General features: G+C 36.9%; 1 protein-coding gene across 7 annotated transcripts in view; it reads left to right on the forward strand.

The window, feature by feature from the left end:
- The window catches only part of MAST4 (microtubule associated serine/threonine kinase family member 4), a 221,933-nt gene that overhangs the window by 190,492 nt on the left and 6,495 nt on the right, over window positions 1-24,946 (forward strand). For all 7 annotated transcript variants that reach the window (XM_081945100.1, XM_081945101.1, XM_081945102.1 and 4 more), the window contains 13 exons: window positions 732-870; window positions 1,509-1,641; window positions 2,262-2,427; window positions 4,782-4,883; window positions 7,577-7,699; window positions 8,284-8,399; window positions 9,432-9,556; window positions 9,650-9,882; window positions 11,522-11,722; window positions 13,699-13,928; window positions 17,212-17,334; window positions 23,546-23,682; window positions 24,502-24,683. In XM_081945100.1, coding sequence (XP_081801226.1) covers window positions 732-870; window positions 1,509-1,641; window positions 2,262-2,427; window positions 4,782-4,883; window positions 7,577-7,699; window positions 8,284-8,399; window positions 9,432-9,556; window positions 9,650-9,882; window positions 11,522-11,722; window positions 13,699-13,928; window positions 17,212-17,334; window positions 23,546-23,682; window positions 24,502-24,683 — 2,010 coding nt within the window. The remainder of the gene's footprint in view (window positions 1-731; window positions 871-1,508; window positions 1,642-2,261; window positions 2,428-4,781; window positions 4,884-7,576; window positions 7,700-8,283; window positions 8,400-9,431; window positions 9,557-9,649; window positions 9,883-11,521; window positions 11,723-13,698; window positions 13,929-17,211; window positions 17,335-23,545; window positions 23,683-24,501; window positions 24,684-24,946) is intronic.

Below are 24,946 nucleotides of genomic sequence, written 5' to 3' on the forward strand. Positions count from 1 at the left end.
TCCTCCATATGTCATAGTGCCCTGTTTCTCCCAAAATAAGACCTCCCCGGATAATAAGCCCAATTGGGCTTTTGAGCGCATGCGCTAAAATAAGCCCTCCCCTGAAAATAAGCCCTCCCCAAAAATATTGCAACACTGCTGCAGCCATGAGGTGATCATGTTGGCCGCCTCCCGCACCTCAAAAATAATAAGGCCTCTCCCAAAATAAGGCCAAGTGCTTATTTCGGGGGTGAAAAGAAAATAAGACCCTGTCTTATTTTCGGGGAAACACGGTAATTGTATAGCAATAATGGGAATGGAAAAGGGAGACATTGCATCAAGTCTCTGTATGATCACAAGATTATCTAATGTCATTTTGTCTGTTACAATCTCTTATTTAATTTACCTCATGGGTTATTGAGAAAATGTGAGTGGTGTGTGAGAGTGGGAAGGCAAGACTCCAACCAAACTATTTCTGGTTGGTACAAAATTACCCCCAAGTCGGGTAGAAGCTAAATGCTTTCTTCGCTAGAGTATAATCAGCAAATTAGTGTATAATATTTTAAAATTTTAACCTGAACTAAAAAAAAACGAATTTCTGTATGTTCACACTGAAGTGTATTTTGTTTGGTTTTTTTGTTTGTTTGCTAATAAGGACGTTTGTTTTTAATGCTGCCATCTGTTTGCTAGTAGGAATGTTGTGGTTGATTCTCTGTGTGGAATAAAATATAGCAATATGCATTACGTTTTAGGTGGAGACTGTGCTACTTTGATGAAAAATATGGGCCCTTTGCCTGTAGATATGGCCAGGATGTATTTTGCTGAGACTGTTTTAGCACTGGAATATCTCCACAACTATGGAATAGTACACAGAGATTTGAAACCTGATAAGTATGTATGTAGCATGTAATTAACAGAAAATACTTAGAGAAAAACTAGGAGTGTACAATATGTAGCAAGAAGCAAATGTTTATTTTATTCTTGTTGTATAAATTCAGAATTCACAATGCAATATTTTTTTAATTATACGAAGGATGATTTATGAAATAAATTCATAATTATGATGAATATTAGTATATATATTCAAGATATTTATGTTCATAATGTGTTCATTGATATTTTATAACTTCCATTTTTAAATTTTGAATTGAGTACACTACTGCATTATAAATTTGTGTTATGATGTTTGATATTTAATAGTGAATAATTTAAATGGACATTCTTTAAAAAAATGTGACACAGTGTACAAATGGATAACTTTAGTTTTTTAAGGTGTCAATTTTCTTCCCATTACTCCTTAAGACTATCTTATGATTTGATAGATCTCACTAAGCTAGTAGCACTTTGTTTTCAAAATCAAATATACACCATGAAAAACCACATTTCAAATGTCATAGTAATTCCAACATTTTTGCAGATAGGATGTGATTATAATAAAGACTTAATATTAAATGGTGATTTGAAAACACTTTTCTGTTATAACAGTAACGAAGTTGCTAATAGTTAGTTATGGTTATTCTCTCTTCCAGTTTATTAGTAACATCCATGGGACATATAAAGTTAACAGATTTTGGGCTGTCTAAGGTTGGCCTCATGAGTATGACTACCAATCTTTATGAGGGTCATATTGAGAAGGATGCTAGAGAATTTTTGGATAAACAGGTAACCAATGTTTGTTTTCTTTCTGAAAGTTTAGTAAATTAGTTTTAATTTCTATAATAGTATTGCAAATTCCTATAGAAGAGTTATCTTTATTTTTGCACTGCAGATTGTTTCAGATTTGGTTTTTCACCATTATGGTCTATTAGTAAGATGAATGGTCTAATTGAAAGCAAGTGAGGTTGTGAAAGAGACAAATTGAACGTTGTTTTTATAAAGAATTCAGAGTCTCAGTAGAGTACTTGTGAAACTCATGATGCATTGTACAATCAAGGATGCTAAAAATCCTAGCTATGGCCCATTTCCCTTTAAGCATGCCTCATTACCATTTACCCACAATCTGTTCACTCTAAGATTGACTTAAGGTAAAACTGTTCAAGTTTTCAATTTAAAATAAGAATAGTCCAAACATAATCAGTATAAATATATGTGTAATATATTTTGATTTCAAGTTGGTAGGCAGTGTCTTGGAATATCATTTTACTTGCACAAGTTAAGTTGGAAACTTTTATTAGAAAAATGTGAAAAATTAACATTTTCTTAAAAATGAAAATTTGAAACTATTTAATATCATAGGCAATCTTAATGTTTATAGATGTCTTTTTTACTGCTTCCTTATTTAGGTTTGCGGTACACCAGAATATATTGCTCCAGAAGTGATTCTAAGGCAAGGTTATGGCAAGCCGGTGGACTGGTGGTCCATGGGAATTATCCTTTATGAGTTTCTTGTTGGGTGTGTGCCATTCTTTGGAGATACACCAGAGGAGCTATTTGGACAAGTTATCAGTGGTACTTATCACAAGACAGAAGTGATTTTCTTTATATCATTACACACGTTCCTTTAGGGATGGCTACCTGTGATGGAAAGTGCAGCTGGAACAAGGGGTGGCGGAATCGTGGCATTATGCTTTCAGGGACGACGCAGCACATTCCAGATAGGGGCCCAAAACAGAAACCTGCACAGCCTTGAACTGGATGGAGAAGTAGGAAGAAGTTCAGGGTAGCCACACTTTAAAACCTCCCAAAATATATCTATTAGGTTAGAAAGTTATGCCTTTAGTCTGGCAAGATTCTACTAGGCATAGGCAAATAAAGAACTGAACTCGATTAGATTTCAACGTGTTGTCTTTGGGCTTGGGTGTGACTGACACTCGCTGACCAGTTTTAATTCTTCAGTCAGGGTTTTATTATTTATGAAATTTATTTATTATTTATTTATTTATTAAACTTGTTAGCCGCTCCCTCTCCACGAAGGGACTCGGGGCGGCGTACAATAAATAAATCACATGTTACACGATTAGACATTACACGGAGGAGGTATAAAATCACAACAACTGTTACAATACATAAAACAACAATAATAATAAGGTTAAAAATTAAAATACCCCGATTTAAAATTTTAAAATGTAAAAAGTATAAAATTGCCAGGAGGATTGGAGATAGAACTATAGTTGAGCCAGGCCAGCTAGTTGGAAAAGGTGGGTCTTGAGTTTTGTACTGAAGGAAAGCCTATAATACTATATTATGTATCTATAACTAATCTCCATCTCGCCCATCAGGCAAAAATTATAAGTCTGCAAATTTAAACTTCAGAAAAAAATAGAATACATTTATTAAGAAATATTATTATATATTCTTTCTAGAGTGCTTAATTTGTTTTTTTGTAATTTGAATGACTTCCATGCTTTCCCATTCTGTAAAGCTTTCACTGCTAAAGAACCTTTTCTCTTCACACACATCCCAGGTCTAAAGTCATTTGAGTAAATGTGTTTGCTTTTCAGTAATTGCAATAACAGCAATCACAATTACATTAACAAATACTAGTAAAGTTGTGACTATGCATTAAATAGACATTTAGAACAATTTCTGTCTGCATGTTTCCAGTATAGAGCAATTGTGATTAAGAAACTAGGGAAAGAAATGGAAAAGGAAAAAAAAATTGCTAGAGCTGCCAGAGAAGTATAAGATCATAAAGAAATTAAAAGTTAAGATATGGTTAGTATATAACGATAGTATATATATAAAGGAGAGGAGAAAGCAATAAAATCAATGACAGGCAGTTTAAACAGAAACTATTTAGATTAATGATTCAAAGTACCATAGTCTAGTCAAATCTTAAATATTATCTATACTTTAAAAAGTTCGCATTCACTTAATTTGCATAAAATGGAAAATGCCTAATGGCGTAATGCAATAAATTAGAAGAGGTGTAATAAAAACCTTAAAACAATTGTTTCCCAAATAATAAAGAATGGGGAAACGAAGAATTCAAATGCAGTTCACAGATTGTTAATGATTTCACTGGTGGTTGTTACAGTATAATGTTATTTCTGTAGCAGCTGTTCTTCTTTCATTTAAAATTCCATAACCTTTTAGATTGTAACCTGCAGGCTGAACCAAAGTATTGTTTTGAGCTTGTGGCAAAACTAAATGCTAATTGAACCACATCTATCACAATTCTAGTTGGTGTTCTTTCGTGTTTTCCAGATGCATAGAAATAGATACCTGTTGTTTATGTCAAGCAATCTATGTTTACTCATTTCCCAATATATTTTGCAAAATATGCTGTTAAGGTTTATTAATAAAAGGAGGTGGTAATGGGAAAGGAAAAAAAATGCAATTGTGTTTTTAAAAAGGCTTTCAGAAATAATCCGGCATAGTTTTTAATAAAAGTGAAGGAAATATATGGTATGCCTACTGTTAATGAGCTTTTTATACAATATGCTAGCTGTTCAAGTAATAAATACTGTTTCTGATATGGTGCAAAGCTATATAAAATGTTTAATTAGTACATGTAACAAATGTTTTAGCTTTGATCCCGTAGGGTATCAACACATACTCATATTTTTCAAATCAAATTTAAATGGCATTTTAAAAACTGAAAACCAGCAAACTTCAAAATAAGCTTTTATTTATTTATGTGCTTGAAGTATTGGGTGTATGCATAGTATATTATATGCTACAATAGTAGTACAATAAACTAGTAATATTAGACAATACAAAAGTGTTTCAAACATTTTTGAGGTTCAGAATCTATAAGGGAATAACAACTATGAACTGAAAATTAAGCTGCCTTCATTTGTCCATATAGTATGCTACAATATTAAAAAAACACATTTACAAATAGTATTTCTTTCCCCTAGATGAGATCAACTGGCCTGAAAAGGATGAAGCACCACCTCCAGATGCCCAAGATTTGATTACTTTGCTTCTGAGACAAAATCCTTTGGAGAGATTAGGAACAGGTTATAAAACTTTGCTTTTATTTTACTGCATGCTAGAAGTATTATCTCTTTGTCTGCTGTGAGGTTTGATCTTTTTGTTTCTACTTAATAAATACCTGTCTCTGGCTGTAGTTTAAAAATCATTTCTTGGTTCTTTTTGTTTTGCTAACCTAAAGAATAACTAAGCTGGCATTGAATCTAACCACACCTTCTAAATTCTTCTCATTTTCTAATCTAGTCTTACTATTTTTTTGTTTATTTGTATCTTGCCTTTATTACGAATAGCTAAAAGCCAGAAACATATATAATATTCCTACTTCCTCCTATTTTTCCTCACAATAGATCAATAAATGCTGGTCCTCAGTAGTTAAACAATTTGGCATCATGGTAAAGATTGTAGAGGATTCAGAATTGATTAATTTCTGTGAGACTTGCAGATAACCTGGAATGGTTTATCTAGATAATACAGTAGTACTTCACAAATACACTTTTAAAAAACTATCATGTTTGCCATGACAATTAGAACCCCAATATTTTGATGGGATCTCTTCGATTATAAAATTGGTCACACATGTTTTGAAGCAGTTTCTCCCTCCCCCTCCTAATATTTAAAACATTCATTACAGTTGGGGGACTCAAGTTGTAGACTAATAAAAGTCTGATTATGTTTATTTCTTTGTCTATTTGTACCTTCAAATTAATCCATACCGTGTATTATGAGCTGCGGTAGCGCAGTGGTTAGAGTGCAGTACTGCAGGCTACTTCTGCTGACTGCCGGCTGCCTGCAATTTGGCAGTTCAAATCTCACCAGGCTCAAGTTTGACTCAGCTTTCCATCCTTCCGAGGTGGGTAAAATGAGGACCCAGATTGTAGGGGGAAATATGCTGACTCTGTAAACAGTTTAGAGAGGGCTGTAAACCAATTCCGTTGTATTTAAGTACAATGACAATAAAGATGTTACATACTTACTTATAAAGCATTGTAAAGCAGTATATAATTCTAAATGCTATTGCTATTATACTGCATCAATTTTGAATCATTGTACCGTATTTTTGGACTATAAGACGCGCCTAGATTTTGAAGAGAAAAACAAGGAAAAAACGGTTTTAGTCTCCACACATCTGGGTTTTCCCCTCCCCGGCCCCCAGGAGCACTGTGCAGGCCTCCCAAACTCTCTTTGCATCCTGTTTCCACCAAAAATTAGCCTATTTTTGGTGAAAACAGGACACGGGGGTGGTGGTGGGAGATTTCGGGAGGCCAAAATCAGGGCCATATACGATCTATAAGACGCGCAGACATTTTCACCTACTTTTTTGAGGGGAAAAAGGTGTGTCTTATAGTCCGAAAAATACAGTACCTAAAATCCACTAACTTTAAAAATACGTAAAAAATCCGGAACCCCTTATACTTACGGAATTAAAATTTCCACTATGTTCAGACCAGGTTTATTTGCAAAAGGGTTTTGGCTGTTGTACCATCCCCACAATCATATGATTTCCCAATGCTCCCTGCCATTTCCCACAAGCAAAATCAATGACAGAAATTAGAAGTCACTTCAACCGTCACTGCTTTTGTCCCCATTTGTGGTAATTCTGTTTATCTGTTTAGGTAAGTACATATTAACTTATTTTTGAAATTCATTTGCCACTACAATTATATTTATGATATATGCTCTTCTCAGATGATTACAGAACCATCCAACATTGGACTAAAAATAGAAATATGGTCATCCTATAATTAAATGTTTATTTTGGTCATCTCAGAGACCGTGCTAGCTTTCTCTCACAGTATGACCCCAGAGGCCACAGGGAATTCTGCGAAAGATATAAAGTTGTCCTTAAAATCTAGCCTATATTTACTAAATGTACCAAATTTAAAGAATTTTTACAATTTTCTCCTCTCCCCTCCAATAAAAAGAAGATAAAGAAGGAAATCTTTATTTTATACTTCTATATGAGGGATTGAAAATCTATATCACTTTGTTTCTGCCTAAGCTACAATAGCAACCATCATTCACTAGTGACAATGCTGCTTTGGAATTCTGGGAATTGTAGTTTGCTGCAGCTGCAAGTAATGGAAGATGAGGGAGGTGTCATTAGTTTTCAGTGGAAAATGGAATTTCTTATGCTTCAAAGCTCTGCTTCATTAACCATGAATGTAGAATTGTTTGCAAATGATAATATGTCAGTGGAAAAAATATTTACTTTCTATAAATATTTAGAGTACTCTGAGAAATTACTGTATACCTGAAAATCATAAATAAATAAAATGAATATTGTATACAATCCAACTACACTGTCAAATGCTTTACAAATGCTGACAAAGATTGTTTACTTATCAAATTTGAGTATTGTGGGAAAACAAAATTTAGGCAAAAAATGCAAGGGAATCCATTGTTTTAATAAATATTTGCTTTCAGCTGATTTATAAATAAACTTTCTTTAACATTATGTCCGAGTTTTGAATCTAATATAAAATTATTGTATACTGCTTAACAACTTTCAAATGCACAAATAGTTAATGGGCATATTGTACTTTCTTTGGTGTCCTTTTTCCAAATATAAACATTTCTCATTAGTTATGAAAAGAGGTGGCATGATAAACCTGCAGCTCTTCTAATCTTTATCTGTAAATCTGGAAGGTAATTCATTTTTAAAAGTATAAACAATTTATTTGTATATATAATCTGCAACAGTTTTCTCTTGCTGCCCCAGGTGGTACTTACGAAGTGAAACAACATCAGTTCTTTCAAAACTTAGATTGGAATAGTTTGCTGAGACAGAAAGCGGAATTCATTCCTCAGCTGGAATCTGAAGATGACACAAGCTACTTTGACAGTATGTCTACTTTGATAGAGATATATCAAATATCCATATATTAGCCATAAGGCGAGATGAGTTGGCTGTGGAGCTGCCCCATATACCCTGCACTGGCTTAACTGAAGGCCCATGCAGCAAAGCCATCCATGCCCTGATACCTGCCTCGTGGCAGCAGAACCAGCAACCATGTGCAGCCGAGCCCACGTGGCTGCTGGCCCACATCTTCTGCTTGCTCGCAGCTGCAATGGAACAGACATCAAGTGGTGTGTTGATGCTGCAGCCATGAGGCAAGGCAGGTGTTGGGTTGTGAATAGCCTGGCTGCGGGGGAGCCTGAAGTAAGTTGGTGCAGAAGCTCCACCCACTCTCCCTGCCTTGCGGTGGCAGCACTGATACGCCACTCAGCCTCCTGCTCCGCCATAAACAAGCAGAAGTGATGGACCTCCTGCACATTAAAAAAAAAGATACCCCCTAAAAATAAGCCCTAGTGCTTACTTTGGGGTCCAAAAGAAAATAATACCCAGTCTTATTTTCAGGGAAACTGTGTGTCTGTCTGCCTGTCTGTGTGTCTATCTCTCATCTATTTATCTATCTTGTTTTATAGCTCGTTCCGAGAAGTATCATCATATGGAGACAGAAGAAGAAGAAGAAGATACAAATGATGAAGATTTTAATTTGGAGATAAGGCAGTTTTCTTCATGTTCACATCGATTTTCAAAAGTTAGTATTTAAATATTGTGCATGCAAATATACATAGCACAAAAATGTAATCATAAATGATTACAAAATCATTTGCATATAAATTTAAGGGTGTGGTATGTTAATATGGGTGAACACAAGCCATTTGTCATTTTCAGTACCACCTGTAAATATACAGGGCAATAAAATTCTGTTCCCAGCATCTTAAGGAATCAGTAGGATGCCAATATGATTACCATGAAGTGTATTTTTCTTCTACTGAATGAAGCTGTTGAGGAGGAGGGTTTAAAGTAAAGTTTACAGTGAGTTTGCAATTGATATGGAATTGCAATTATCTTGATATCCTACTATAGTACCCTCTTGGATTATTGTGAGTAAATTCATTCAGAGGGACTGCCCTATTTCCAAATTCTTTTTGCCAACAACATTCAATTATTATATTTAAAAATTATAAATGTGTGTTTCTCTAATCCAAACATTTATTGTATGTTTTTTATTTTCCCTGCAAAAGATTTCCATTTGTTTTTCAATTGAATTGCCAGCTTATATGTTAAAGGTGTAAAAACTCTAAAATGATTTATCTTGATCTGATTTTTTTACACCTCAAAAACCTGGCATTTTAATAGGGGTATGTAGACTTTTTATATCCATTGTGTGTTCTGTTTGTATTCAAGATGGTTGCAGTTGGGGGAGGAATGGGAAAGGAAAACCATGGGAAAATCAGCAGGCAAGTTGGTACACAGGCATGCAAGAAACAGAGGAAGGATGAAGGAGCAGGAGCTTTGCCCTACTCACCTATTCCGGGTTTATTTTTTCTTTGCCAAAAGCAGAAACAACCTAAATAATGGATTTCACTTTGACTGTACTGTGAGCTACTTTGAATGATCCAAACCCCACAATATATTTCTTCCTTGTATGAAAGTAAACTTAGATTGTATACACTTTCATTTGAAGTATTTGAAGAATATGACATACTTTTCTGAAGTTCTGTTTGATACAAGTAATGGTTAACTTTTCATTATTTTGTCCTCATCCCCAACCCCTTGCACACAGGTTTTTAGTAATATAGATCGAGCCACTATTCAGACTGAAGAAAAAGAGAATATAGTAGAAGGAACAACAAATGGGACACTTACATCTTCAGAATCTTCATGCTGGAGCTCAGAATATTCTGATATGTAAGTAATATTAATAATATTTGATTAGTTACATTTGTGAACTTCTGTATATTAAGTGTGTGTTGACATTATGTGATATCATTTTAAATATAGGCAACAGATATCTACGTCAGTTTCTTCGGATACTGAAAGTGTTAAGCAGCACCACAGTTCAGGGTTACTTCCAAAATTAGCTATATCAGCTGAAGGAGATTCAGAGGAATTACTGTGTTCTGTTGGATCTCATAAACTTCAAGAAAAGACTGTGTTTATAAGCGAAGAAACTGTTCAAGATGAAGTAGAGGTAACAACTCCAGCAAGCACAATTAGTAATTCCACACTCTCAGGTATGATGCATAATTGATGCATAATATATATAGAAATGCCTTTTCTTAGGTCTACCTATTGAGCGGGCTATAAGAACAAGTTATCTTGAATTTTTCAACTGCTCGGTGGTTTGAAATGGGTCACTCAGATGAGCACATTGGATTGTTTTCTTTATGTCACAACATATAGGGAACGAACACAACTTTCTTTTACCTCTTGCCCCTCTTGGTTTAGTTATAAGAAGAAAGTTCTGTTGGTACTTATGTCAACTTTTTAAAAGAATATTTGTAATAGTAGTAGAATCTATTAAAATAACAAAAGAACTAACATTTTCTATATTCTCCTGTTCATTGTACTCCTCACCCTTTCCTTAACATCTACTTTTAATGAAGAAGAAGAAAAAAATCTAATGTGATTCATAGTGACAAGGTCATGGTCTCATCCTCAGAGATATTAGGATTTATAACACTCTTTTAAGCATCAATAGACCAAGATACAATCCTTTGATACTAATAGGAAAAAAATGTAGCCCATGGTTGAACTGTGGGGTCTTTGGTGTTTTCTGAGCTTGATTGTTTGCAGACGTGTCTGAAGGCAGAAGCCCTGATCTAGCACTGAAGATGTTACTTAGACTGGTAATAAAATGTCTACAGCAAACAGCCAAGCTCTGAGAGCATGAAGGACTCCACAATCTTTTGATTAGATATGTACATGTTGTTTAATAAGTACAGAATTCAAGCCAGCTATGTATCTACTTGTTATGTTACCTAATCCTTATTTGTCTAGTTTGCTGAGTAAAATATCATGGAGGGTACTAGCTAAATGCTTTGCTGTAATCACGATATATCTATACAGTAGCATTCCTATAATCTGTTAATAAAGTTAACTAATAAAACGTATATGAAGTCCAAGGCACATGTTTGACTACCCTCAGCTTAGTTTAATTTAAAGTCAGAAGCTCCAGCATTAGATGATCACTTTTCTCCAATGTTTCGACTACTGAAGCTTTCTCACTTCAGTTTTCTATATTGATATAATATTCTATAATATTCTTTGCCTAAAATGGTATGTTATGAGCATATAGAAATAATCAGCTTTGGTCTGATAATCTTCTGAAAGCTCCTCATTCATAGGAGCTCTAACTTTTTCTCTTTTGGTTTTATGCTATAAATATTTATGGAGATTCTCAATCATTCAGGTCATGGATGTACCGATGGTGCTTTTCCCAAAAGGCAACTAAAGTTTCTTGGTTTTTTTTCCCTCTGAAAATGTTTCACTTCAGAACTGAAGAAGCTTTTTGGATAAGAGAAATATTTTCAAAGAAAAAAAAGTCAAATTGCCTTAGAAAAAGCACTTTTGGTATGTTTTATGTTGTATTTCAAAAAATTGTAGCTGACAGCAAGCAACAACTTTAAGCAGGGTTGTAAAAATTACACCAATTATTAAAATAAGAAAAACATGGAAGGTTTAGTGCAAGGAAGGACAAAGAAACTAATATTAATGCTTGGTCCTCATCCCAAAATGATGATTAATAACTCTGCAGGCGTCTGTCCTAGAATTTTATTGCATGAGATTGTACCAGAAAAATAAATCCTCATGTTACTGCTTGACGTCTTCCCAAATCTTGATTTAATGTGTTGATTCTTTTACTTTGTGCAGCCGGTAGCTTTTCAGAGCACTTGGATCAGATAAACGGAAGAAATGAAAGTGTGGACAGCACAGATAATTTCTCAAAGCCATCTACTGAACAAGCATCTCATATGGCTCGTCAGCGATTAGAAACTACTGAAAAAAAGAAAATATCTGGAAAGGTTACAAAGTCTCTCTCGGCCAGTGCTCTGTCCCTTATGATTCCAGGAGGTAGATACTGTTTACAATGATGAAATTGATTCTTTTTTTTTTCTCTTTAAGCAACGCATCTTCAATCAAACCTTTCTTGTGTTAAAATGAGTCATGCTTTTTAAAGGTTTTGCATGGTGTGTACACTGAATCTTTACCAATAATTAATATTTCCTATGCATCATATTAAAAGGGGCGCTGTGGCTCAGTGGCTAAGACACTTTGCTTGTCGATCAGAAAGGTCAGCAGCTCGAATCCCTAGCTCCGCGTAACCGAGTGAGCTCCATTTACTCATCCCAGCTTCTGCCAACCTAGCAGTTCGAAAGCACGTAAAAATGCAAGTAGAAAAATAGGAACCACCTTTGGTAGGAAGGTAACAGCGTTCTGTGCACCTTTGACATTTAGTCATGCTGGCCACATGACCGCGGAGAGATGTTCGGACAACTCTGGCTCTTTGGCTTTGAAATGGAGATGAGGACCGTCCCCACAGACTCCGGAATGACTAGCACATATGTGCGAGGGGAACCTTTACCTTTACCTTACTGCATATCATATTGTTCTCTTCTTGTAAAAAAAGTTGTATTATCTGGTGAATATTTGCTGTCAGCAAAAGGAATTTTGATTTAAACAATGGACTGGATCTGATCCAGAAAGAAAGAGGTGGGTAGACGGTGGCTTGCAATGTTAAGGATTGGCCCATTCAAAGCCACCTTGCTTTTTATCTTCTGGACTTATTATCCAGATCAGCGCATCGGCTGCCTTTCCCAATGTAGATACACACTTGAACCAGATAAATGGAAGAAATGAAAGTACAGATAACCCAGATAATTTCTGAAAGCTATCAAGTGAACACATGCAACACGAGAGGAAAGCAAAAAAGAAAACATGCTGATCACATTACATTGTAATGTAATGTGAAAGAAATACAGAAGTGTATTTCTATGGACTGCACTAGTCCTTTATGACTTGGCTGGGAAGGAGCTAGAATGAAACTATCTATCCCATGTTTTCCCTACTTTGTTTTATTTATTTATTTATTTATTAAATTTATAAACCGCTCCCTCTCCCCGAAGGGACTTATGGTTATGTTTTAACCATAAAATAATCTTCTGCAAAACATGGGTCTATTATATAGTTTGTAAGAGTAGGAACATATTCTTCCCAGTGTTGGGATTCAGTTTTTTTACTACCAGTTCTGTGGGCATGGCTTGGTGGGCGTGGCATGGCTTGGTGGGCGTAGCAGAGGAAGGATACTGTAAAATCTCCATTCCCACCGCATTCCAGGGAAAGGTTACTGCAAAATCCCCCATTTCCACCTGATCAGCTGGGACTTGGGAGGCAGAGAATAGATGGGGGTGGGGCAGGTGTGAAATTCAGCAGGTTCTGACAAGTTCTGGAGAACCGATAGTGGAAATTTTGAGTAGTTCGGAGAACCAGCAAATACCATCTCTGGCTGGCCCCAGAGTGGGGTGGCAATAAAGATTTTGCAGTATCCTTCCCCTGGCGTGGGGTGGGAATGGAGACTTTGCAGTATCCTTCCCCTGGAGTGGGAATGGATATTTGGCAGCCTCCTTCTCCTGCCACGCCTACCAAGCCACACCCATAGAACCGGTAGTAAAAAAAAATTGAATTTCACCACTGGGGCAGGGCCACTCAGAGGTGGTTTTTACCGGTTCTCTGAAATATTCAAAATTTTCACTACCAGTTCTCCAGAACTGATCAGAACCTGTTGATTACCAACTCTGGTTCTACTTTAAGTTTTTAAACAAAAAGATCATAACCATAAACATTGTATAAAATACATAAACCTGTTGGTTGGTAATTTCCACCCAATCAGCTGGGACTGATTTATTTCACCAAATAAAAGAAATATTTTAGAATGTTTTGAGTAGGGCAGATACTTCTTAAACATCAAGGCTGTGAATATGATAACATAGTGTATTAACATATATATTAAACTGAACATACTCCTAAACAGAGGATCATTTTTTCCCCAGATATATTTGGGGTGTCGCCTTTGGGAAGCCCAATGTCCCCCCATTCCATATCTTCAGATCCTTCATCTTCCAGAGATTCTTCTCCAAGCCGTGACTCATCAACTGCTCCTGCAAGTCCCCACCAGCCTGTCATAATTCATACTTCAGGCAAAAAGTATGGATTCACTATCCGAGCAATCCGAGTATATGTGGGTGATAGCGACATCTACACAGTCCATCACATTATTTGGGTAAAATTTACAACCTCTTGTATCTGATTAATTTGTTTGTAGGTTATGCTTAAATGAGACACATAATTCAGTGTAGTTTAATAAATGGAAAATTATTATAACTTAGTATAATATGTAATCCAGCTGTGCTCAATCGTTTTGGTTTCAGATCTTCTTTATGATTGAGGACCCCAAATATCTGTCAATAGTACTATATTAGAAATTGAAACTGAGAAACTTTAAAATATTTAAAATATTCATAGACTCCCTGGAAACCCCAGAATTCTCCAAACCACACTTTGAGAGCCACTGATTTAGTCTGAATTGGAAATATAACTAAAATGGCTGTAAGACACAGTAGCCCTAACCATTTAAAATAGAATATTTGAACTTAAAAATGTAAATGGCATTAAAATTAGTATTTGTTCTAGAAGAACAATGTCTTCCAATTTCTTGCTATAGCAGTATTTGCCATATTTTCAGAGCATAAGACACACCTTCCCCCCCCCAAAAGAGGGTGAAAATCTGGGTACGTCTTAAAGTCCAAAGGTAGGCCTGCCCACCGGCTGCCCCCAATCCACTAGCGGCCTGGGGAAGCATGGAGGTTGAGACTTGGTTGGCGAAGTGGGCGCTGCGCAGGAGGTTTATGGCAAGGCAGCTAGCAGCTCTGCCAGTCCCTTTACCAGATGACCCAGGCAGAGGGCAGGCAGCTTTTGCTCCTGATCCTGGCCCAGGAAGAAAAAGATGAGTCTGCAGAGAAGAAGGAGAAAGGTATGCGCCTCTGTGATATGTAATGGGGAACCAGGGAGGAAAACAGTTTCAGGTGGCAGCACTGGCTGTATGCCCCATTTTTGGATTTGGGGAGGGGATCGCAGCACTGCCATCCAAAAACGCTTTCCTCCCCGATTTTGAAGGAGGCCAAAAAAAGTGGCTCACTGTCTGAAAGGGCTAACTGCCGTTCCAGGTGATGAGTATTGCCAAAAATGAGCATCACTTTTTCGTCCTCCACACTCGCAAACCGCTACCCCCGCATTTTTATGAGGACAAGCAGCTCCACGAATTGCATTGCGGGATCGGGCCAACGGGTGACGGTGGCTGGAAAGGAGAGATGTTTCGTTTTCGGGGCTCCCGCTTGGCTCGACTCCTGGGAGGGCTTAGGCACTGGCGGTGGCGGCGGCGGCTCCTCACATTGTTGGGGAGTCATCGTGGTCATTGTCTCCCTTGAGCTGCCCGCTGAGTCTCTGAGGCACCTGTCGCTTGCAGGAGGAGAAGGGGTGGTGTAAAGCAGCGCCACCTTAAACCAAAGTGTCTGAGTAACTGGGAAAGAAAGCTGCACTTGGAACCTGCCGACCGACGCAGCAAAGGCACAGGGGGCTTGCTGGGAAGCCTGGCACCATCTTTACTAGATGGCAGCATCCAGGACGACTGAAGTGCTGCGTCTCTATTGGGCCTTGCTGTGAGAAAGTCAGGCTTTCAATGCCTATGGCTATAGATAGGAAGGTGGGGGTACCTCGAGAGCGGAGCCTTCGGTGCCAAGTGCCTCTTCTGCTCCCATGAAAAATCATCCCCTGCTCCACTCCACTCACTCCAGTTAAGTGCACATAGGATGATAGGGTTTGTTTTAAATGGATAAAAAGATCTGTGCTGCTCGTTATCAAAATCTGAATGGAAGTGCGGACGCCGCTGATCCTGATGCTGGTAGGCAGAGACAGAATTCTTTTTTTCTTGTTCCCCCCCCCCCCCCCAAAATTAAGGTGTGTCTTATACTCCGAAAAATGTGGTACTTAACAAAAGAAGTTGAATCATTCCCCTTATCTGAATCCAATACTAATAAAGGGAGGGGATCTGAAGTCCAGCACCTTGTGCTGCTACCTGAGTCCCCCTTTTCTGATCAATTCAGCTATGATTTTCTTTCCCTCTTCCTCTCAACTACCCACTTTTTCTTCACATATTGGTTCAATTAATTCCATTTTCATTCATATTTTCCATATGAGCAAACCACCTCACCATTCTTCCTTAACACAGGTAATCCCCATTTAGCAATTGTCTCATTTAGCAACTGTTACAACAGTGATGAAAAAGTCCTTTTTTTTTTCAATGATCCTTTCATTTATAACCTTCACAGATTGTAAGATCATAAGGACGATCCCAGTTTCACTTAACTACTTCACTTAATGACAAAGTTGCCAATCCCAATTGTGATCACTAAACGGGGACTATCTGTAATGACCGCTCATTTTTGTATTCAGTCCACATTAATTCCTCACCTATCTTTTCTTAACCAGGTCTTTTATTGTTTTAACCCACACATTTTTTTAAACCCATTCCCTGTGCATTCACATTTTACATTTCTTCTAAATTTCCCTTGTATATAACAGAGCAGGCAGAAGCATCCAGTTATGCAAAGCCATTGTTCTTTCCTTTTGCAAACACTCCTCATAAAACACCATGCACTGCTGTATCAGAATATGTGTGTCATAAAATTTCTTTATCCATTTTTCCATCGTTAGTAACTATTCTATCAAAGGACACAAATTCATCTCTATGCTATAGATTTCCATCACTTATATATAATTTGCAGTTATTCACTCCATTTTCCATACCAAACATAATTTCCTGGGTCTTTGATACATTAATTTTTAGATGCATACTCTTGCATCATGCAGTATATCTAACATTTGCTGCAAATCTTTCAGGTTCTCAGCCAACAACATGGCATCATCTCCATCAAAAGGTACTCATGCATATCTCCCCAATCAACATTCCTCTAATTTCTGCACAAACATTCCTTTATCTGTAAATACATTAAATAACCAAGCTGTAATGAGATATGCTTGTCTTGAAAAATACAACAGTAAATTTAAATGAAAAAACAACTCCCCACCACCAATAGGAAATCTTGGATTTGCATATACTTGTAAAATGACTTTGTCTACTTTTCAACATTCAATTGTGCTGTCACCAATCCAGACTGGTTAGTGTTTCCCTTGGTTTCCCCAAATTTTTCTCTCGTGATACATCAAAAATGTGATGATTTGGAATGGAGAAATTTTAAAACGAAAGCTGCACATAACAGGCAGAAAATTTAACATTAATAATTAATCTTTAATGTTCAGTGATATTAAAGAGCAGAACTGTTTATATTATGAAGATGATGGAATAAGTTTTTGTGATTGACTCTGTGCCATTGGCATGTGGAAGAGCAACAAAGTAATCCATTTTTTTCTTGATAAATCCAAAAGCTACTGCATTATGCTTCTAGGACCAATATATTTCAGCTTATGCATTTTCTTTTACTTTCTAGAACATTGAAGAGGGAAGTCCAGCCTATCATGCTGGGTTGAAGGCTGGTGATCTCATTACGCATATTAATGGAGAGCCAGTGCATGGCCTCGTTCACACTGAAGTCATAGAACTGTTATTAAAGGTATAGTAATCTGGCAAAAATCTGTCCTCATGTTGTATGTTTTATCATTCATTCTTTGGTTCCCAATCAGTGAATTTACTGTAGGCTACTCATTTTGTTATTTAAGCTTATATAGAGTGTGTATGTATGTATGTGTGTATACACACGCACACACACTATCATTCTGAGGGTAGGATAAGAAGCAATGGGTAGAAACTAATCAAGGAGAGAAGCAACTTAGAACTAAGGAGAAATTTCCTGACAGAACAATTAATCAGTGGAACAACTTGCTTCCAGAAGTTGTGAATGCTCCAACACTGGAAGTTTGTAAGATGAGATTGGATAACTATTTTTCTGAAGTGGTGTACGGTTTCCTGCCTAAGCAGGGGTTGGACTAGAAGACCTCCAAGGTCTCTTCCAACTCTGTTATTCTGTTCTGTTATTCAACATGCACTAACCAGTTATATAGCAATAATATAGATTTGTCCATCAACTCAGTGGACAACTTATTTCCACTAGGATATCCATACATTTCTGTGAAGTAGGACTTTATAGCTGACAATTAATGCATTGATGATAATTTTTAATTAATCTAGGTTAACATATTCTTATATTTTATTTCAAATAATTTATTAAGTTGGAATATTAATTAACATTGACTATGAATTTACAAAACTTCAGCAAATTATAAAGGGAATTGGAATGTGATAGTACATACAAATTAAAGGTGGGGTTTTTTTTTTAGTGTTTTGCTCAATTAGCATCAAAGACTGTCTGTCCAATGGCTCCTGACAAAGCAGACAAGCTTTAAATCCTAATTTAAAGCAGAGTCATCTGATAGCCAGGTGGTCTGCCTTCTTTGTTGCAAAAGCCTCCTCTGGAATAACAACCCTGCACACGCCCTCCCCACACTCCTAAATATGAATTGACATGACTCTGCCATCATTTTAAAAAGCTCTGGAGTCCAGATTCTTTCTCCAGATGTTGCATTAGGAAGTAGTAGGGAGAATTTTCTTTATGAGCTAGATGTATTAGTCCTAGATTATTTCTTCCTTTTCATTTCAATTCTTTTGCACCTGTTTTTCACTTGTACACCATCTGGAGATATTACAAGTGGTGTGCCTAGCTTTATATATAAGTAAATAATGCAGAAATTATTGGCTGGTAGAGAATAAATGGAGCAGAGGAAAAAAAATACTTTGAACATAAGATATTCTAAGAAAGTACCAGATGATACACCTTTCAAAAAAAAATCTCTCCTCCCCCCTCATTCTGGATGGTAGATATAATAACAAGACCAAGCTTTGTAATGTTTTGTAGTATATTATCTCAATCTCTTTCCCCATTAACTGCGGTAAGAAGCCAGAGGGGTCATTTACAGTAGTGTCTCTTTGTTCATGTCCCATTCTTTTCTTTTCTTTTGCATAAAGTGCTTTTATTTTTAAATATGCCATATTTTTCAGAGTATAAGACGCACCGGAGTATAAGACACACCAAGATTTTGAAGAGGCAAATTAAAAACAAAAGTTTTTGCACTCTACAGACCTCCCAAAAACGGACTGGTTTCCCCCCCCCCCCAAAAGGGCATGAATAGCCTCTAGAAGGCTTGTAGAGTGCTCCTGGGGGGGTGCCCCCCCAAATGAGCAAAAAACCCACCCGTTTTTGCCTGCTTTTTGTCCAAAAAAGGGCATGCATAGCCTTTAGGAAGCTTATAGAATGCTGCTGGGGGGGGGGGGGGAATTGAGCTAAAACCAGCCTTTTTTCCACTCATTTCTGCACTCCCCAGCCTCCAGGAGTACTATGGAAGCCTCCTAAAGGCTATGTATGGCCAATTTGGGGAAGGGGACAGGGTTTCGGGAGGCAAAAAATGCTGTATTCAGTGTATAAGACGCACCCAGATTTCAGCCTCTTTTTTGAGGGAAAAAGGTGTGTCTTATACTCCGAAAAATATGGTACATCAACATTATTACAAGGACAGTGTGTCATCTGAGTATCATTCAGTTTAATAGAAAAGTAATATTGATACAAATGAGAATTACTACATTAATCAAATGTATATGGTTCTAATGTTATACATATTTATGTCAGCACATAATCCTTCATTCTTCTGTTATTCAATATTTGCTACACTCTTCTAATAGTAATAGCATTGTTCTTAAACATACCTGATAACATCCTTTTTCAAAATCTGATCTTAACCTTTACCTTTCACTTTAAATTTATTATGCAAAAATAAGTATAACAATATTCCCCCTATTCCTAATTGCTTAATCTACTCTAATTCTTATTATCAGTCAGTTTGTTTTAACAAAAAAAGGATGCTTTCTATCTATCATCTCTCACCCTCTTAGAAGTTTCCCTTTTCTCTTTTTAACTCGCTTCCCATGCTCCTCACTTGGGTCCTTATCTACATCTTTCGTATTTAACCCAGCCATTATTTCCAACTCCGCTATTTTTTGCTGCCAATCCACCCCTGAGTCTGCCAAATCCTCTATCTTTCCCCCCCCCCCAAAAAAAGGCAAGAAAAGTCTTGAGTGTCCAAGTTACGATCCAAGTCAAGGCATGGTGTCAATCCAAAGCGAGGCAGGAATCACATCAACCAGAAAACACACAGCTAGAAAACAAACATGTTGTCCCCCAGCATCGCTTCCATATGTCTGCGTGCCAAATATCCAGCTTCCAGTGCAGCCCATCAAGAAGGGCGAGGCTTTCTCTTCACGAGTAGTCTGGCTGACCTTCTCTGCTCCTGCCTTTTCTCTGTCCTTCTTCTTCTCGGATCAGTGCAGAAGGCATTTCCTCCTCCTCCTCCTCACTGACTGGCTGCAGCTTCATGCTTTCCCCACCGGACCCTCAGCCAAATCCTTCACAGATGGCTGCTCAGAGCCATCAGTCAACTCAGCTCAGGAACTGGTTCATCGTCCCCCGAGCTGACGTCTAGAGATATATCTGGGGAAGCATCCAGGGGGAGTCAACACAGGACTCCCACTAGTTTCTTGGGCTATAAAGCGAATGGGAAGGGAGGAACAATACTTTCACACTTGCAGGATTCTGTTACTGTTAACATACATTCAAGCAGCATTAACTCATCTGGCCTTGCTTTCTGTCTGGTTTCTCTCACAAGACTGACACCTATTCTGCTTTTGGAGAGGATGAAAACCGAGATGACCTCACAGAGGGAACGATCAAATAAATCTTGTTATCAAAGCTTCATTTCAACCAACAAAAGGGAATAGCGAACACCTTCCAGTCAGCCATTTAAATGACATGCTGACTCGGGACGTATCTCAAACAAGATTAGATTTCATACGACTCAGTATTCCTGTTCATATGACACACATCATGATCCAGTTAGTTAAGCAAGTCAGCTGAATATGGCTGTTGTGTTTCTGTGTGTCTGTCCCCCCCGCCCCCGCCCCCCAATTTTGATTCAGTAAGCTTTGGAAGGGTCATAGGGGGTTAGGGACTATAGTCTACTTCAGAAATGTCCTGCTTTGATTTCAACTTCATTGGTCCCTTCACCCATTTCAATTCCTTTCAATTTGTTTAAATTGGGTGTGTTTATTTATATTCATCTATTTTTTAATGATTTAATTTAATTAAATAATTAAAAGCCTTCCTTTATTTGTCCAGAGTGCCTGGTAGTGATTCTGAACCTTATGCATTTGGATAATCAAGTGGAAAATGGTTAATAAAATCACTTACATGTCATAAAAACAGAGGCCTTAGATGTTCCTCTCAGAGCTGGAGGAGGCAATCTGGCAGGATGGGTGGAGATGCACTCCCAAATTAATGAAGAGAAAAATGGCAGAAATGTAATAATATAAAATAAAGCACTCCTTGCAATTAGCTATCCTCTGAACTGTGTAATTATATTTCATCCTCTTTCCATTTTTTTCTGCTAACACCTGATAAATAGTAATGATATACTAAAGCAGGGGTGTCCAAACTTGGGAACTTTAAGACTTGTGGACTTCAACTCCCAGAATTCCCCAGCCAGCCTTGCTGGCTGGAGAATTCTGGGAGTTGAAGTCCACAAGTCTTAAAGTTCCCAAGTTTGGACACCCCTGTACTAAAGGAAGTCTCCAGCAGCTTGTCTTTTCAACTCAGGTCTCCTTCAAATTGCTGTCAAGCATGCACTAGGCATACTGTTGCTTTTATACTTTAGAGAAACTGAAATTGTAAAGCAAAAACCATTTTTAAAAAAAGTTAATTAGCTTCATCGGAAAAAACTGTCTTCCACAATTCTATCACCACGTATAATTTGCCAGCTTCAATCCGATGAACAAACTGATGGAACAAAATCGGCCTTCGGACTATATCATTGAGACCATGTTTTTTCTCACAAGGATTAGATACCATTTTTAATTGGTTTTTTTTTCATAATATGTCGTATTTTGTTATTACTGTATATCCCGTATTACCAAAAGTGTGTGAATTCAAATCATTTGAGTAGAGTTTTTTTAAAAAAAAATAGTTTTCTTTTGTGTAAATTGAAATGAAAGGCACAATGAAAGTGTTTTAGGAAATGGATTTTTATGAAGTCAATTTAAAAAATATTTTGCCGTAAAAAACATCAGAATTTTTTTTACCATGATTTAATTTATAGAGGGATTAAGGTGTATGACATTATAAGTAGACAGATAACTGCACAATTCTGCTAATGCACTACAGGCTATATACATAAGTTTATACAGAATGTGTGGTGGGTGATATTAATTTATTGCCCTGCATAAACTATCTATATATTCTGGCATTAACTGTTTGTTGACAGGATCATATGGTTTATTTCAGTCTTTCTCAACCTGGATGAGGTTATAATAAACTTTCAGAATTTTTAGTAATACCATTTGGGCTATAGAATTCTCGTGGTTGTGCTGTTACTTTTGGGGAATACCCAGATTAATACTACCTAATTTACTATTCCTTTCACTCAATTTATCCAAAACTGGCTTAATGTTTATATATCCCAAGACTGGTGTGTATACTGCCCTGAGACCAAAAACACAGTTTGTTGCAGGCAGCTAACTCTTAAAGATCTGCAGAATATGCTTTAAAAAACAATAACTAGAGGATATTTACAATCTATAACCAGATTACAAAGAGATATTTAGGCATACTTAGGGGGCTTAGATGTATCTATTTAAAATGGCAATTGTTTATTTTACTTTTGCTTTGAATAGCAGATTCAATGCTGAATAACAATTTGCATCTGAAAACCGTGTTAGTTTGGAAAAAAAATTGTAATACAAGTAGTCCTTGGAGTATGATGGCAATTGGGACCAGGATTACTATCATTAAGTGATACAGTTGTAAATTCACAACACCACACGACCGTATTGTTAGCAACAACAATTCCGATCCTGGTTAGCATCATAATCCAAGATGCACAGGTTGTTAAGCAGGAAAGCATGGAAGTTCCAGGTAAGGTATTTGGGGGTGCCAAGGGGAGGGGGAATGGCCCTGGGAGTAGTGGTACAGGCCACATGCAAATACAGGAAGTCTGGGGCATGAGAATATGGTGGACCACATGTACAGGTAGACACGAGATAAACATGCAATGGGGTGTGAGCCAAGAAGCGCTGGGCGATGGACAGGGTGGAGGGGCTGGGGGACTTACCAGAATGTCTTGCAACCTTCCCTCATTGGCTTTCTCATTGACTGCTATAGGAAACTGGCAGGAAAGGCTATAAATAGCAATCACGTTATAACCATTATTAGTTCAAGCTGGTTGCCAAGCACCTAATCATTGTCATGTGGCTACGGGGGCATTCTAAATTAACATCACTTGTAATATGAAGCATAAAGAATGCTAAAAACAAGAAAAATACTGCTCGTAGTAAAAATCTTATTTATAATCGCTTTGCATAACAAAAACTAAGATTTGGCAATGAGAGTGACACAGAAAATCCTATGTCTACATAGGATAGAAAATTTCTCAGACTTTTTCAGGCTATGGATATTAAAGAAAAATCCAGGAATACCTGGTCAAGACACAAAAGAGTAGTGATGATAAAAATCAGCCAAGTTCAAATGAACATCCCCCCCTGCCGCACTTTAGTATCTCAGTAGTATATCAACCTCTAGAGTTTTGTTATGGAACGCACCAACCTAATGTGTTTTTTTCCCCTTCTGGTTCATATATTTGACCCATATTCTGATTATTTTGTTACTTTTTAAATAAAGACTTTATAGTGCTACCATATTGTCTGATCCTGTTTTCTTATTTGAACAGAGTGGCAATAAAGTGTCAATTACTACTACTCCATTTGAAAATACCTCAATAAAAACCGGACCAGCTAGAAAGAATAGCTATAGAGGCCGGATGGTTAGACGGAGTAAGAAAACAAAAAAGAAGGAGAGCTTGGAAAGGTGAGTTGTGATTCCTTAATGAAATTTGTAATGTTTTTGTAATATGTATTTCTTTATGTAAGATGTATCTTTTTAAATTGTATTTTCAATCAAGATTTCCAATTTTTCTTAATCTTACTAGCATTAAATATTACCTTAAAGGCTGTTGATTAATTACTCTACAAGATTACTTTACAAAATTTCTTAAAATACCCAAAAGTTTAATCATTATTAGGATATTAGAATCATAGCTTTTTGTTAGAATAATTTAAGATTGTGCTTTTTATAACGATTAACCTGCTAGAAAGCTGCTGGAGTTGTGAGTGTCACTTTCAGTATTTACATGTAATAATAAGAGGGGCAGTGGGATTTCTATCTCTCTCTCTCTTTTTATAGCATAGCTTTCTTTCAAGAGTTTTTCACAATTAAGATTTTGGCTAGTTGGGATTTCTTTAAAAAGTGTTTAGCATATGGCTTTTAAGTGCTATTATTATTGCTATTTGTAAACTGCACAGAGTCACTCGGGTGAGATGGGCAATGGGTGGGTGGGTGGGTGGATAGATAGATAGATAGATAGATAGATAGATAGATAGATAGATAGATAGATAGATGATAGATAGATAGAGCATTATCCCAGACTTCCAAAATAGAATTGGAAATTATCTCTCATAGTTTGTAGATTTTAACAAATACCTCTGATTTCCAACGTAAGTGCCCAAACATCTAGCTGCAATGTCAAGTAAAACATTGGCAAGTTTTAACCACTAAAGGAATGTTGTTATAACTTTTGGATTATTGCTTTTACTGGGATTTTACTGAAAAAAATTGTTTTCATATTAGGAGGAGATCTCTCTTCAAAAAGCTGGCTAAGCAACCATCCCCTCTTCTTCATACAAGTCGGAGTTTCTCCTGTCTGAATCGATCATTATCATCAGGAGAGAGCTTACCTGGTTCTCCAACTCATAGCTTATCTCCCCGATCACCAACACTAAGCCTTCGTTCCACCCCTGATTTCCCCTCAGGTAAGGAATTGGTGATTAAAGATTGTCAATGAAAAAAAATTAAAAGTTCTTCAGATACTAATCCCAGAGTTAGTGTGAAGGTGAGATGATTTTCATGAAGTTTCTTGTGTGGCTGTATGAGTGTCAAACATAAAATTTCTAAGGCTGGAGAAATATGATCTCTGATAATATTTAGTCTGTATCAGACTTGACAATAGTTTTTTTCATGATCTGTAGATTCTATGAAAGGGACGCTGTGGCTCAGTGGCTAAGACGCTGAGCTT

The sequence above is a fragment of the Natrix helvetica genome, assembly GCF_964273705.1.
Source record: "Natrix helvetica genome assembly, chromosome: 2".
NCBI lineage: Eukaryota > Metazoa > Chordata > Lepidosauria > Squamata > Natricidae > Natrix > Natrix helvetica.